This window comes from Astatotilapia calliptera, chromosome 8 (genome assembly GCF_900246225.1).
Source record: "Astatotilapia calliptera chromosome 8, fAstCal1.2, whole genome shotgun sequence".
Lineage (NCBI taxonomy): Eukaryota > Metazoa > Chordata > Actinopteri > Cichliformes > Cichlidae > Astatotilapia > Astatotilapia calliptera.
Window position 1 is genome coordinate 21962112 of NC_039309.1, and position 16231 is coordinate 21978342.

General features: G+C 44.8%; 1 protein-coding gene across 2 annotated transcripts in view; it reads left to right on the top strand.

Annotated features, from left to right (window-relative positions):
* dnah9 (dynein, axonemal, heavy chain 9) overlaps nucleotides 1-16231 on the top strand; it is a 198962-nt gene that overhangs the window by 96973 nt on the left and 85758 nt on the right. For both annotated transcript variants that reach the window (XM_026177431.1, XM_026177432.1), the window contains 2 exons: nucleotides 11085-11246; nucleotides 11498-11731. In XM_026177431.1, the coding sequence (XP_026033216.1) occupies nucleotides 11085-11246; nucleotides 11498-11731 (396 nt within the window). The remainder of the gene's footprint in view (nucleotides 1-11084; nucleotides 11247-11497; nucleotides 11732-16231) is intronic.

Genomic DNA, 16231 nt, shown 5'->3' on the forward strand with positions numbered 1-16231 from the left:
AAATACTTATTTTCCCCGCTGTATATATACATATATATATATATATATATATATATATATATATATATGGCCTATGCAGAACAGCAGTGGGGACAGAGCGTCTCCTTGGTAGATCCCGCACTTGATGGTGACTTGTGCTATGGGCTTGGAGTTGGCCTCTAGTGTTGTACGCCACATCCCCTTTGAGTTCCTGATGAAGGCTCTTAGGGTCCCATTGATCTTGTACAATTCTAGGCATTCCAGTATCCAGCTGTGGGGCATTGAGTCATAGGCCTTCTTGTAATCAATCCAGGCAGTGCACAGGTTGGTCAGTCTGGTCTTGCAGTCTCGGCTGATTGTTCTGTCTACCAGTAGCTGGTGTTTTGCACCTCTGGTATTCTTGCCAATTCCTTTCTGTGTCCCGCTCATGTATTGACCCATGTGCCTGTTCATCTTAGCCGATATGATGCCTGACAGGAGCTTCCATGTAGTACTGAGGCAGGTTATTGGTCGGTAGTTGGAGGGGACCGGTCCCTTCTTGGGGTCCTTGGGGATCAGGACCGTCCGGCCTTCAGTTAGCCATTCCGGGTGTCTTTCGTTAACTAGCAGCTGGTTCATTTGTGCTGCCAGACGCTCGTGGAGTGCAGTCAGCTTCTTCAGCCAGTAGGCGTGAACCATGTCGGGCCCTGGTGCTGTCCAACTCTTCATACTAGAGACCCTTTCTTGGATATCTGCCACTGTGATGGTTACTGGACCCTGTTCAGGGAGGTCGCTGTGGTCTGCCCTCAGATCCTCTAGCCACTGAGCATTGCCGTTATGGGTTGTGTCCTTCTCCCATATGCTCTTCCAGTATTGCTCCGTCTCCAGCCTTGGTGGTGCTGTTCTCTTATTGTTCCCTTGCCACTGAGAGTACACCTTTGCTGGTTCTGTGGAGAACAGCTGGTTTATTCTCCTGCCTTCTTTCTCTCTGGTGTACCTCCTCAAGCGGCTGGCCAAGGCTGTGAGTCTTTGCTTGGCAGTTTCCAAGGCCTCAGGTATGGACAGCTTGCTGTATTTCTTAGGCACCTTATTTGTCGCACCTTTCTGCAACTCCGTTAGTTGGCTAACCTCCCTCCGTGCTACTTTGATCTTGCCCTCTAGCCTCCTTCTCCATGGAGGGTACTGCCCCTTGTCGCTGTTCAACTTGTAGCCAAGCATCTCACTGATCACTGCTGCCGTATTGTAGATCAGCTTGTTAGTGTCGGTAATCGTGGTTGTAGGTATCGTCCGTAGTGCTGCATTAACATCATCTAGCAGACCTTCTGAGGGTACTTCACGTAATCTTGGTAACCGGCTACGGGGGATCCAGGTTTCAAGCTTGGCCATGATCCTATTTTTCAGGTCAGTTCCTCTCGCACTCAACGATCCTTCTCCTATCGCACTTGGGGCTATGTACCCAATCTCGGGTGGGGGTGATGATATCTCCCCCCTGACCTGGCGTCCTGACTCCTCCTTGCCGTAGCATTTGTGTTGTACCTCGTCAATCTCTAGCTGTGAGAGCAGTCCCTTCTTTCGAATGTTGGAACACTGAGCTACTAGTTGTTTCGCCGTCATTGTGGATGTTGGGTATCGAAGAATCCATAGGTCCCTCATCCTATTCATGTAGCCCCTTCCGCCGGGGTTACTTGCGTAGTAGCATTCCAACAACGCCCTGTTTTCGTCCCTTGCCCACCGATGCCTTCTTGTTCCAGTAGCCCACTTTTCGTCAGGGTGCCCTGGTTCCTCAACACCTGACGCGGACCTTGTTGATCCGGGCGACGTCCGAGCCGGCATGCCTTCATATTTATCTGTCTCGCTCATGTCTGCGGTAGGCTTGCTTAGCATAGGGGGTCTAGCCTTAGGACCCTTACTGGATACAGACGCCCCAGGCAGGAATCGAACTTGCGATCCTCTGTTCCAAAGGCGTGTAGTTTAACCACTACGCTATCCAGCTGCTGTATCAGAACTGAGGGGATTGAACTACCAGAAGGCAACATTGCAGACATAGAGGACAGTTACAAGTACCTGGGGATCCCGCAGGCAAATGGGAACCATGAAGAGGCCGCTAGAAAGGCTGCAACCACCAAGTACCTGCAGAGGGTCAGGCAAGTCCTGAGGAGTCAGCTGAATGGTAAGAACAAGATCCGGGCCATCAACACATACGCCCTGCCCGTGATCAGGTACCCTGCTGGGGTAATAAGCTGGCCAAAGGAGGAGATAGAAGCCACTGACATAAAGACAAGAAAGCTCCTGACCATGCATGGAGGATTTCACCCCAAGTCCAGCACCCTGAGGCTGTACGCTAAGCGGAAGGAAGGGGGCCGGGGACTGGTGAGTGTCAGCACCACAGTCCAGGATGAGACAAGGAACATCCAAGAATACATTGGGAAGATGGCCCCAACTGACCGAGTGCTCAGTGAATACCTCAGGCAGCAGAAACCCAAGAAAGAGGAGGGAGACGAGGAACCATCATGGAAGGACAGGCCCCTGCACGGTATGTACCACCGGCAGATAGAGGAGGTGGCTGATATCCAGAAATCCTACCAGTGGCTGGACAAAGCTGGACTGAAAGACAGCACAGAGGCACTAATCATGGCAGCACAAGAACAAGCTCTGAGTACAAGATCCATAGAGGCTGGGGTCTATCACACCAGGCAAGACCCCAGGTGCAGGCTGTGTAAAGATGCCCCAGAAACAATCCAGCACATAACAGCAGGGTGCAAGATGCTAGCAGGCAAGGCATACATGGAACGCCATAACCAAGTGGCCGGCATAGTGTACAGGAACATCTGTGCCGAGTATAACCTAGAAGTCCCGAGGTCAAAATGGGAGATGCCCCCAAGGGTGGTGGAGAATGACCGAGCTAAGATCCTGTGGGACTTCCAGATACAGACGGACAAAATGGTGGTGGCTAACCAACCGGACATAGTGGTGGTAGACAAACAGAAGAAGACGGCCGTAGTGATCGATGTAGCGGTTCCGAATGACAGCAACATCAGGAAGAAGGAACACGAGAAGCTGGAGAAATACCAAGGGCTCAGAGAAGAGCTCGAGAGGATGTGGAGGGTGAAGGTAACGGTGGTCCCCGTGGTAATCGGAGCACTAGGTGCGGTGACTCCCAAGCTAGGCGAGTGGCTCCAGCAGATCCCGGGAACAACATCGGAGATCTCTGTCCAGAAGAGCGCAGTCCTGGGAACAGCTAAGATACTGCGCAGGACCCTCAAGCTCCCAGGCCTCTGGTAGAGGACCCGAGCTTGAAGGATAAACCGCCCGCAGGGGCGTGCTGGGTGTTTTTTTTTTATATATATATATATATATATATATATATATATATATATATATATATGCGATAGGAGAAGGATCGTTGAGTGCGAGAGGAACTGACCTGAAAAATAGGATCATGGCCAAGCTTGAAACCTCGATCCCCCGTAGCCGGTTACCAAGATTACGTGAAGTACCCTCAGAAGGTCTGCTAGATGATGTTAATGCAGCACTACGGGCAATACCTACAACCACGATTACCGACACTAACAAGCTGATCTACAATACAGCAGCAGTGATCAGTGAGATGCTTTAGATCATATATGGCGAGATGGCGCCGGTGCGTGTGGCTTGCCGTCTATCACTGCCAGTGTTATGTTTGTTTGTTTTGATTTTATTTACTATTGTAATAAATGCCAACTCTCTCTTGGTGTATGATCGCCTAACCCTACTGGATCTCCGACCTTCTGTCAAAGGCTGGGCAAAGTGGAACCAAGCTGAACATAAAACTTTGCCCCCGCTAATATCGGAGATCCCGGCTCACCTGTGCCGTGTTCCAGATCCACCACTCCGGCAAAAGTGCCGTCGCCGGGGTCGAAGGGCTGGCTTCCTGGTGAAGCTGAAAGCTTCTTAAAGGTATTCTCTTAAGCCCTTGTCCAGAAAACAAGGAGTGGTGCCAAACTTCTGTTTCTCTCGGCGATCGTTGGAACCTGTCTGTGCCTGGCTGGTACCTGTCATCGGCCTAGATGGGATGTCCCGAAAACCCTGCTCTCCTCGCCCCCGCCGACGTGGTGTGAATCTGCGGAACCTGCGGCCTCTGTGTCGGGCTTCTAGGACGGCTAGCGACGGGGATCCGCTGCTTACCGCCAGGATTGGCCTGGTAAATGCTAGGTCCCTAGCGAACAAAACGTTTATCCTGAAGGATTTTTTCACATCCTGAGGACTGGATTTTCTTTGTGTGTGCGAGACGTGGCTGAGCGCCGGTGAGTGCAGCATCTTCTCGGATCTTCTACCCGGCGATTGCTGCTATTTTAATTCCCCACGTATGTTGGGCCGAGGAGGAGGAATAGCTACGATCTTTAAAAGTCATTTTAAATGTAAGCAGCTATCAACCCCGTCATTCACCAGCTTTGAACTGTCTGTGTTTGAGCTGGGCTGCTCTCACACAGTGTTGTGTGCGGTGGTTTACCGGCCTCCAAAATACAATAACGACTTTGTGAGTGACTTTGCCGATTTTTTGGCTGAATTTATGCCAAAATATGATCGTGTTCTTATTGTTGGGGATTTTAATATTCACGTGTGTTGTCCGGACAGGCCCATGGCAAAGGGCTTTTTAAACCTTATTGATTCGTTTAATCTGGTGCAATGTGTGACAGGTCCCACACATGAACGTGGACACACGCTTGATCTTGTTTTATCTCATGGTTTTTCTGTTTCTAACATAGAGATTTGTGATGCTGTGTTTTCTGACCACAGTCCTGTGCTATTTGAAGTTCCTCTTGCCTGTGCCTCAGTTAAAACTCGCGCTGCTGCTCAGCGCTGTCGTGTTCTTAACTCCTCCACTGCTGAACACTTTTCAACAGTCTTTGACCAGTTCTGTAAGATCCCGGATTTTTTATGCAGCCAGACTGAGGAACTGAGCTCATGGTTTTATTCTACCTGTCGGACTGTTTTGGACATTGTGGCTCCATTAAAATCCAGACTGCCTAAAACTAAATCTGAGCCCTGGCTGAACGACTTGACCCGAGCTGTCAGACGCGACTGCCGTCGAGCTGAGCGCAAGTGGAAAAAGGACAAACTACAAGTGTCATTCCAGATGCTGAAGGACTGTTGGCGTCGATATCAAAGAACTGTAAAAGATGCCAAAAGAAAACACTTATCTGACATTATTTTGTCAAACTGCCACAACCCACGTGTTTTATTTAATACTATTAACTCTGTTCTTAATGCACCATATACTGACTGTATTGAGCCCTCATCAGAAGCCTGTGAAAATTTTTTACACTTTTTTATCGAGAAGGTCTCCTCCACAAGGGCTCAAATCTCTCCTCATGCTCACGACCTCTCAGTCTCTGTTTCCTGCTCTGCTGTCTTTGACAGGTTTGAGCCTGTGACTCTATCCTTTTTAAAGGAGACTGTTGGTCATCTTAAGCCTGCAGGGTCTCCAAATGATGCTGTCCCTCCTCGACTTTTAAAAGAGGTGTTACCTACAGTTGGTCCTTTGGTGCTTGAGCTGGTAAACCATAGTCTGATGTCAGGTGTTGTCCCTAAAGATTTTAAACATGCAGTAGTCAAACCCCTGATTAAAAAACCTGCTCTTGATCCTATGGTTCTTGCAAATTACAGGCCTATCTCCAAACTACCTTTTCTTTCCAAAATTCTTGAAAAGGTAGTTTACAACAAAATAATGGCCTTCCTGGAAAAGCATAATGTTTTAGAGGTTTTCCAATCTGGTTTTAAACCCTTTCATAGCACTGAATCAGCCCTTTTAAAAGTTTTTAATGACATATTTTTAGCGACTGATGCTGGGGACTGTGTTGTTCTTGTGCTTTTAGATTTGACAGCTGCGTTTGATACCGTGGATCATGCCATTTTATTCTCTCGTTTGGAGCACTGGGTGGGCATTAGGGGCACAGCACTGGAGTGGTTCAGGTCCTATTTGACGGGGCGAACTTTTTGTGTCAGCCTTGGTGACTATGCGTCGTCCTCCGCTCCCCTCTTGTGTGGTGTCCCACAGGGCTCAGTTCTAGGCCCCCTCCTCTTCTCTTTATATCTGCTTCCTCTTGGTTCTGTACTGAGAAAGCACGGCATTGCTTTCCACTTTTATGCTGATGACTGTCAGATCTATGTCCCTCTAAAGAAAAAAGGCAGATACCTTACACAGCCATTACTTCAGTGTCTCGATGACATTAAGGCTTGGATGTCTGTTAACTTTTTAAAATTCAATGATAAAAAGACCGAGGTGATGGTTTTTGGCAGCCCCACTGAGACCCCCAATGTGTATGTAAATTCCCTGGCACAGTATGTTAAGCCAACTGTCATAAACCTGGGGGTCAAAGTGGACTGTGATCTAAAGTTTGATAATCAAATTAAGGCCGTGGTAAAATCTAGCTTCTTTCACCTCAGGCAGCTGGCAAAAATAAAGCCAATTCTTTCACGGCAGCACTTTGAGACAGTGATCCACGCCTTCGTTAGCACTCGGCTGGATTACTGTAATGCACTTTATATAGGGGTCAGTGCATTATATATTAGTCATCTACAGAGGGTGCAAAATGCCGCAGCTCGTCTTTTAACTGGCACTCGAAAGTTTGAGCACATTTCCCCTGTTTTAGCTTCACTTCACTGGCTGCCCATTTCTTTTAGGATTCATTTTAAAATTCTTTTATTTACTTTTAAAGCTCTCCATGGCCTAGCTCCATCTTATCTCTCTGAGCTGCTACAGCCTTATACACCCACCCGCTCTCTCAGGTCAGCTGATCAGCTGCTCCTGAAGATACCCAGGACTGGGCGTAAACTTAGAGGAGATCGTGCTTTTGCTGTAGCAGCTCCCAAACGGTGGAACGAGCTTCCTTTAGAGATTAGACAGGCCACTTCTTTATCTGTTTTTAAGTCACTCTTGAAAACCCACCTCTTTACCTTGGCCTTTGACACCACGTGAGATGTTGGTTTTTTATTTTTATTTTAGTTGTTTTTAGGTGATTCGATGCTGTTTTATCTTGTTTTTGCTTTAACATAGGGCTGTTTTAATTTTATGTCTTATGTGTTTTATTTATTTAATTTGCTGTTTTTTGTTATTTTATTGTTTTAACTTATTTTCTGTACAGCACTTTGTTCCTGTGCTGGGTATTTTAAAGTGCTTTATAAATAAAATTGGATTGGATTGGATTGGATGCTTGGCTACACGTTGAACAGCGACAAGGGGCAGTACCCTCCATGGAGAAGGAGGCTAGAGGGCAAGATCAAAGTAGCACGGAGGGAGGTTAGCCAACTAACGGAGTTGCAGAAAGGTGCGACAAATAAGGTGCCTAAGAAATACAGCAAGCTGTCCATACCTGAGGCCTTGGAAACTGCCAAGCAAAGACTCACAGCCTTGGCCAGCCGCTTGAGGAGGTACACCAGAGAGATAGAAGGCAGGAGAATAAACCAGCTGTTCTCCACAGAACCAGCAAAGGTGTACTCTCAGTGGCAAGGGAACAATAAGAGAACAGCACCACCAAGGCTGGAGACGGAGCAATACTGGAAGAGCATATGGGAGAAGGATGCAACCCATAACGGCAATGCTCAGTGGCTAGAGGATCTGAGGGCAGACCACAGCAACCTCCCTGAACAGGGTCCAGTAACCATCACAGTGGCAGATATCCAAGAAAGAGTCTCCAGTATGAAGAGTTGGACAGCACCAGGGCCCGACATGGTTCATGCCTACTGGCTGAAGAAGCTGACTGCACTCCACGAGCGTCTGGCAGCACAAATGAACCAGCTGCTAGTTAACGAGAGACACCCGGAATGGCTAACTGAAGGCCGGACGGTCCTGATCCCCAAGGACCCCAAGAAGGGACCGGTCCCCTCCAACTACCGACCAATAACCTGCCTCAGTACTACATGGAAGCTCCTGTCAGGCATCATATCGGCTAAGATGAACAGGCACATGGGTCAATACATGAGCGGGACACAGAAAGGAATTGGCAAGAATACCAGAGGCGCAAAACACCAGCTACTGGTAGACAGAACAATCAGCCGAGACTGCAAGACCAGACTGACCAACCTGTGCACTGCCTGGATTGATTACAAGAAGGCCTATGACTCAATGCCCCACAGCTGGATACTGAAATGCCTAGAATTGTACAAGATCAATGGGACCCTAAGAGCCTTCATCAGGAACTCAATGGGGATGTGGCGTACAACACTAGAGGCCAACTCCAAGCCCATAGCACAAGTCACCATCAAGTGCGGGATCTACCAAGGAGATGCTCTGTCCCCACTGCTGTTCTGCATAGGCCTGAACCCCCTCAGTGAGATCATTAACAAGACTGGCTACGGATACCGACTACGGAACGGAGCAGTTGTCAGCCACCTCCTGTACATGGATGACATCAAGCTGTATGCCAAGAGTGAACGAGACATCGATTCACTGATCCACACTACCAGGCTATACAGCAATGACATTGGAATGTCGTTCGGACTGGAGAAGTGTAGTCGGATGGTATCAAAGAGAGGGAAGGTAGTCAGAACTGAGGGGATTGAACTACCAGAAGGCAACATTGCAGACATAGAGGACAGTTACAAGTACCTGGGGATCCCGCAGGCAAATGGGAACCATGAAGAGGCCGCTAGAAAGGCTGCAACCACCAAGTACCTGCAGAGGGTCAGGCAAGTCCTGAGGAGTCAGCTGAATGGTAAGAACAAGATCCGGGCCATCAACACGTACACCCTGCCCGTGATCAGGTACCCTGCTGGGGTAATAGGCTGGCCAAAGGAGGAGATAGAAGCCACTGACATAAAGACAAGAAAGCTCCTTACCATGCATGGAGGGTTTCACCCCAAGTCCAGCACCCTGAGGCTGTACGCTAAGCGGAAGGAAGGGGGCCGGGGACTGGTGAGTGTCAGCACCACAGTCCAGGATGAGACAACGAACATCCAAGAATACATTGGGAAGATGGCCCCAACTGACCGAGTGCTCAGTGAATACCTCAGGCAGCAGAAACCCAAGAAAGAGGAGGGAAACGAGGAACCATCATGGAAGGACAGGCCCCTGCACGGTATGTACCACCGGCAGATAGAGGAGGTGGCTGATATCCAGAAATCCTACCAGTGGCTGGACAAAGCTGGACTGAAAGACAGCACAGAGGCACTAATCATGGCAGCACAAGAACAAGCTCTGAGTACAAGATCCATAGAGGCTGGGGTCTATCACACCAGGCAAGACCCCAGGTGCAGGCTGTGTAAAGATGCCCCAGAGACAATCCAGCACATAACAGCAGGGTGCAAGATGCTAGCAGGCAAGGCATACATGGAACGCCATAACCAAGTGGCCGGCATAGTGTACAGGAACATCTGTGCCGAGTATAACCTGGAAGTCCCGAGGTCAAAATGGGAGATGCCCCCAAGGGTGGTGAAGAATGACCGAGCTAAGATCCTGTGGGACTTCCAGATACAGACGGACAAAATGGTGGTGGCTAACCAACCGGACATAGTGGTGGTAGACAAACAGAAGAAGACGGCCGTAGTGATCGATGTAGCGGTTCCGAATGACAGCAATATCAGGAAGAAGGAACACGAGAAGCTGGAGAAATACCAAGGGCTCAGAGAAGAGCTCGAGAGGATGTGGAGGGTGAAGGTAACGGTGGTCCCCGTGGTAATCGGAGCACTAGGTGCGGTGACTCCCAAGCTAGGCGAGTGGCTCCAGCAGATCCCGGGAACAACATCGGAGATCTCTGTCCAGAAGAGCGCAGTCCTGGGAACAGCTAAGATACTGCGCAGGACCCTCAAGCTCCCAGGCCTCTGGTAGAGGACCCGAGCTTGAAGGATAAACCGCCCGCAGGGGCATGCTGGGTGTTTTTTTTTTTTATATATATATATATATATACATATATATATAAAATATATTTACATGCTTCCATCTCCCGTTTCTGGTCGGTGACATCTCTTACTTTTCGACTCTTTTTCTCCCTCCCTGGCTCACAGACACATAACGGGTACAGCAGTCCGTTCTCCCTGCAGCATGGACTACACTGCCCATGAGGCTACATTCTTTAGGGCGAAGCCTGTAACACTCTGCCTATTGCCATCATATTAAATCATTTTTGTGAATAATTTTTTTAAATATTTCTTCACGTCATTATGTGGGCCGCAAGTAGGTGACATGGGTCGCGTGATTGAGACACAGACATGAGCGCCTCTTAATGCGTGTTTTGTTTGGGTTTCCACCGGTGTGGACACCAAAAATATAGAGTTCATAGCCTTATGAAACAGGAAAATACCGCCGTGTAATCCATTCATTTCAACAAAGTAACTGTATTCTGAATACCACCTTTTAAAACGGTAACTGTAATGGAATACAGTTACTCATATTTTGTATTTTAAATACGTAACAGCGGTACATTATTCCGTTACTCCCCAACACTCTTAGTAATTCAGATCAAATAAATGTGACCTGATAAAATAACAGAAAAACTGATGGGTGGAGAATAAAGAGCTGCTGTAAATAAGAGGAGAAAGAAAGGGGCCACAATGTTCACTGTTATGTGAATCCTGCTCAGAATGGTAGATGCAACTGTTTGTCATTGTAAGATAAATTAACTTAGTGATGTGGCATTACGACATCTTTTACAGTAAGTAAATCCTCAGTCGATAGAATATCAGTCAATATTCTACTAGTAAATAGAATATCACAGTGATTGTGAGGTAGATGTGTGGTGTTTTCTTTCTCCAGAGTTAATTATAATCAGAAGTGTCTTTGGGCATGCCTCCTGCATGTTTGTTTCTTCTGTCTAATGCATCGAACATCTGGCTGAGCTTCTCAACAAGCCAGCTGTTCATTTCCAACAGTGAATTTCAGTCTGACGTAGCCCACAGCTCAGCATATTGTTTGATTCACATCTTTGCTGGAGGCTTTGTGTGTTTAATGATGGAACTGCAGATAATTAATTCACAGTGTTCCGCTCCCTCTCTTGACCATGAAGGATAAGTCTGAGCAGAAGTGCTCACTGTGGCTCCAATCAGAAGGAAGCGAAATTAATTTGATCGACTGTGTTTGACTTGACACTCGATTCTATTTGACCTCAGTGTGCCCGTCTGTCTCTTTGGATGTGTGTGTGCATGTATTGCAGGTGGCTTTGTGTTTTTCTCCAGTTGGCAGTAAACTGAGGGTTCGCAGCAGGAAGTTCCCAGCAGTAGTCAACTGCACAGCAATCAACTGGTTCCACGAGTGGCCACAGGAGGCTCTGGAGTCGGTCAGCTTCAGGTTCCTGGAGGAGGTTGAGAATATCAATGTGAGAACAGTTCATAATCTAATACAGTGAGGTGAAGCTACTCACCTAAATGATTTTCACACTCTGATGATATAATTTCAAATGTCAACCACCATGACAGACTGAATGTGATATTCATTTAAGAGTACCAGAGGCCCCTGAAAATTAAATTCCAAGCCCGAGCCTCAAGAAATATTACTCTATATCTACATCTGCCCAGTTATCTGCTTTTAATGGGAACTAAACAGTTGTAGGACTTTTCATTCCCGCAGCCCCAAGTGAAGGAGTCGATCAGTAAATTCATGGCTTATGTCCACATGAGTGTCAATCAAATGTCGAAGGAGTACCTAGCCAATGAGCGGCGCTACAACTACACCACGCCCAAGTCTTTCCTGGAGCAGATCAAGCTGTATCGCAGTCTGCTGGGCCAGAAGAGCAAAGACCTCACCAACAAGATGGAGCGGCTGGAGAACGGTCTCCAGAAGCTCAACAGCACCTCTGCTCAGGTATTCATCCACACTGTGTTTTGCTCAGTGTTCACCTAGCTGTTTGAACTTCACTGTGCGAAGTGAGACATGTTCACAGTTTGACACTCAGGGGGGTTTTAGGTTCATGTGCTGAATTACGGGGTCTGTGACATGTAAGCTGATATGGTTTAAAAGGTAACTTACAAAAGTGTGATGTAGAAACTGGAAGCACGAGTTCACAAAATAATCTTACCACAATCCTCATTTAGTAAATGGTGTTATTAAACTTGGATATCAGCTTGTAAAATACCTCTTTAATGTAAGCATTGTGTATAGATTGTTTCATATATAACGGAAATAGAATATCTAATAGTTAGAACAACAATCCAAAGTGTTCTTTATCATTTCTCTCTGATTTCAAGTACATATTTATTTATACAAAGGCAAAGAAAAAAAACAACCTTTTTATCATTTAGACGTGTTACTCTTACTAGAACTATGTGTATCATGCTGCAAAGAATAATTTTAAATTTTGAAACAGATGGTGATACCAAGGTCATAAACTGTATATAAAGGTCACACTTTCATTTTCAAGTCTCGACTGGTAGTTTTGGCTCTTGCCATCTTTTTTTAAAACCAGATATGATTGTATTTAGATAGGATGGTAGCGCTGGGGAGTTACTGGATTATGCAAGGTCAAGGTGCAGGCACAGTGAAATATTAAACTGGAAAACTTTGGTCGGGAAAACCAGCATTACAAAATACTTTCCAAAAATAAAGAATAAGCAAACTGTTGTTCATTTTATGACTATATATATATATATATATATATAAAACTTTTTTTTAGATAAACACACAATGCACATATCAAAACAGGCCAAGCAGCATCAATTAAAATAAGATACAGTGTGACTGTATAGTAAATAAAAAGAAAAAAATAAAGTTAAAATAAAATTGAAAAGTTCTAAACAATAAAACTGTGATAAGCTGAGAATGTTAAAGATATAAAATGTTTAATAAAATTTACAAGAAAGCTGTACATTGAAAATTAAGTCTAAAATTAAGGGAAAAATTAGCTATCGATAGACACTTTTCCTGATTTCTTTATGGGCTCTAGTGGTAGTTTAAAGTCTTCACTAAATACAGCAGGACATTTGGACTTTGTAAAGTATGGTCCAAATTTGAGCCAGAAAGGAATTTAAACAAATATATCCTTACTTACTTGCTCACGACTTGTGATTAACAAGTCATTAATCAATAGTGGCTTCATGTATTTTATGAATGGTACACCAGGACTCCAACACTAGGCTGGATTGAGTACAAGAAAGCCTACAACCCAATGCCCCACACATGGATATTGGAGTGTATAAACACAGTATAAAGCCAATGCATTAATGCACGACTCCAAAGCAATCACGTAAGTCACATAAGTGTGGCATATACCAAAATGATGCACTGTCCCCACTGTTGTTATGCATAGGCCTCAAACCCCTTAAGCCAACTCAATGCAAAGAGTGGATACTGATATAGAATTAGGAGTGGAGTGACTTCCAGCCACTTCCTATACGCTGGCTCTGATCCATAATGCAAAAGTGTACCACAGCTGACAGGGCCTAAGTTGCTGTCTGTGCAGAGATGCTACAAAGACAGACAAGGTGCCCCAGCTACCAACCACCAACCTATATCTGGTTGGTGGTTGACAAGGAACAGAAGTCTGTAAATGTGGGATAAATGTGACAACCCCAGCCAACAGTAGCATCATAAAGAAGGAGCACAAAGAAGTACCAGAGGCTAAAGGCACAACTGCAGCAGATGTGGAAAATAAAGTCCAAATTCTCTTTCTCTCTCTCCCTCTCTTACTCACACACAGACACACGCACTTATATAGGTGTGTGTCTGTGTGTGTGTGTCAACAATACCTTATTGCACTGCTTTCATGCCCGAGCTGTAGCTCATCATTAGTTTGTGCAGACTCGTGCATCCTGGATACTGACAACGACCAGATGCTCCCACATCAGTATCATCATAACTTCTCTGCACTTGTGATTTTTTTTTGAGAATCCATGTCAAAGTATCTTTAATTACATATGAGACTTTACATAACAAGGCACCAGATTTCATCAGTCAGCTCTATGCTGTTAAAAAGGGCTTTGGTGGGTAAGGCCATTTAGCTGCTTCAAGGTCCAGGTTAAAGTCAAAGAGGCTTCTTTTGTTTTGTCTTGCATCTCCTCTTGTTACAATTTAGTATTCAGTCTCTAAAAAAGAATCAATGTCCTGGCTAACTAATATTGTGAATATTTTATTTTGTCAAATATAGCTCATAGTTACCACTAGACTCCATGTTAACTATTTAAAATACTCTTTTATGCCTTGTACTATGTTTTTTCTGTATGAAAATATGAGCTTGTTTCTGTTTTTGCCTTCAACATTTCTCTGCCTCTTAAGCATTTTTTTAATGCTTTATTCTAATTTTCTTGGTTTTTGTTGTTATTATAGCAATTTCTTTTCTTCCATAGGTCATAGTTAAAGCTATGACAGTGTTTGTGCTGTAAGTGAAGCATTATTTCTGACCTAAAATGGCCAATATGCCATTTGACCTTTGAAAGCCAGGCAGAAAGAAGCTCCCAGAACATGTTTCAAAAGTATCTCCTTCATCAAAGACGGCATCAGGGTCAAAGACAGGTGGGTAGGAAAATAGATAAGTACTTAGGAGAAGAGAAGAGTGGTGCACTGAAAATCTGAGCAACCTAGCAGTAGTCTCCTTAACAGCGTGACTCTGGATGTCTGCTGGGTTGAAACTACAATAGGCAGAAGATGGACTACAAAATACATCTAATCCACCACAAGTTGTTCTTAGCTTGTTGTTTTATTCAGGTCAATTAAACGATAAGAGCCTGTGAAAAATACCTCTGCATTACAAGTCTAAAGAAGGAGGAGCATTTAGGGAAAGGTTTACTATGACAGTACAAAACCTTTTGCTGTTAAAAAAAACTACTGGATTTACCTAAGATGTCAATTTTGTGAGTGAAAGTTGTGGACAGGATTATCTTTGCAGCTAGCCTTATGGTATATGTAGTTGTAAGAGTTTCCCTTCCAGGAGGATATTCACATGAGCCATGCAAATGTGTTTTACAGAGTTTGCAGCACACAGTTTACTGCAAGTTGCAAAATCCAATTCCAAAAAAAGCATGTCTTATGCCTAAGGTGGCTGTGATGGTTGCTACTAGGGTTGTCTTTTTTAAGAGGAGGAAATGTTATCAGAATGAGTGTAATTGGCACTTTGTGTATGCGCAAATCTGTGAGAGTAGGGCCAAAACTTTGAGCTGTCTTTTTCTCAGCAGTGCGCACACGGCAGGCAACGTCTCTGAGGTTGAATCTGTAATGATTAAAAGTGAAATGTCTAGGAAAATTCATCTATTAATAAATATGTGTAAGTGTGTTAGATTTATGCCTGAATGTTGCTGTGTGCTACAAAAAAATGTGAATGTGGCACAGTAACATAGTAACAGTGATCACTCATAATCCTCTTTGGCGTTGTTCTACATATCATACAGGTCAGCTGTTGTTCAGGTTCACAGGGTGGAACAGTTTGTAATAGAGCAGCTTTCCTTTGACTAAATCCAGCACTCCACCTGACTCTCAATCCTCAGAACCCTATGCACTGTGCACTCTCAGAGAGAGTTGCCTTACACTAGATTATTTTGGTTAGTAGCGATTCCACTCTCTCCTTCCCGCTCCCTCAGTGGGTCTGCAGATTTTTGACTCTCTAATTTGCGCTGACCTTGGTAGAATGTTGGTTATTACTTAAGTGAACTAGTTACATCATTGTGGATTGTGGGGCATTGCAAACGCTGCAACTGCATCATTGCACTTATTTCCACCATTTAATAAATTGTCCAGAAGCCCATAAAATTAAATACATCTTATTTTCTTATATTTTCCAACTGGCTAGTGATCTAGTCTGACTTCTTTACTCCTCCCTGTTTAGGATTTATGTGACTAAAATAAAATTTCCTCCATCCATCACTTATCCCTGCAGACCTAATATTTTTGGTATGTTGATATTCACTAACATTCGTTGCCCTTGTTAAATAAATACATAATGAAATAAAGGCTCATGTGGCTGCGTAAGGACTTTTAATTTTGTAATATATGGGAAAATGACTCTTGAATCTTTTCCTCTGTGACCTCAGTAAGACTTGATTCGAGTAATTAAGCCTATGAACTCATCATAAAAATGTTTACTGAATGCAACATGAAGTTCTAGTTATTGAATCAGAGTCAGACAAGAGAATAAAGCAGGATAATTTAATGGCTAATTCCTCATGATGGACAAGTTGCCAACTAATTAGTGTGCTGTATCCTTAAGTTTCACATTTAGCTTTCTTAAGCCAGATGCCAAGTATATGGAGTGGCTCTAATATAGTGACAGGGTCAATGCTGACTTTAAGGCCTTTTAATTAGACTTCATTTACTTGGATGTCACAGTAGCATAGAGGTAGTAGAGCTAGCATTTATAATATTAGCAATGACAATTGA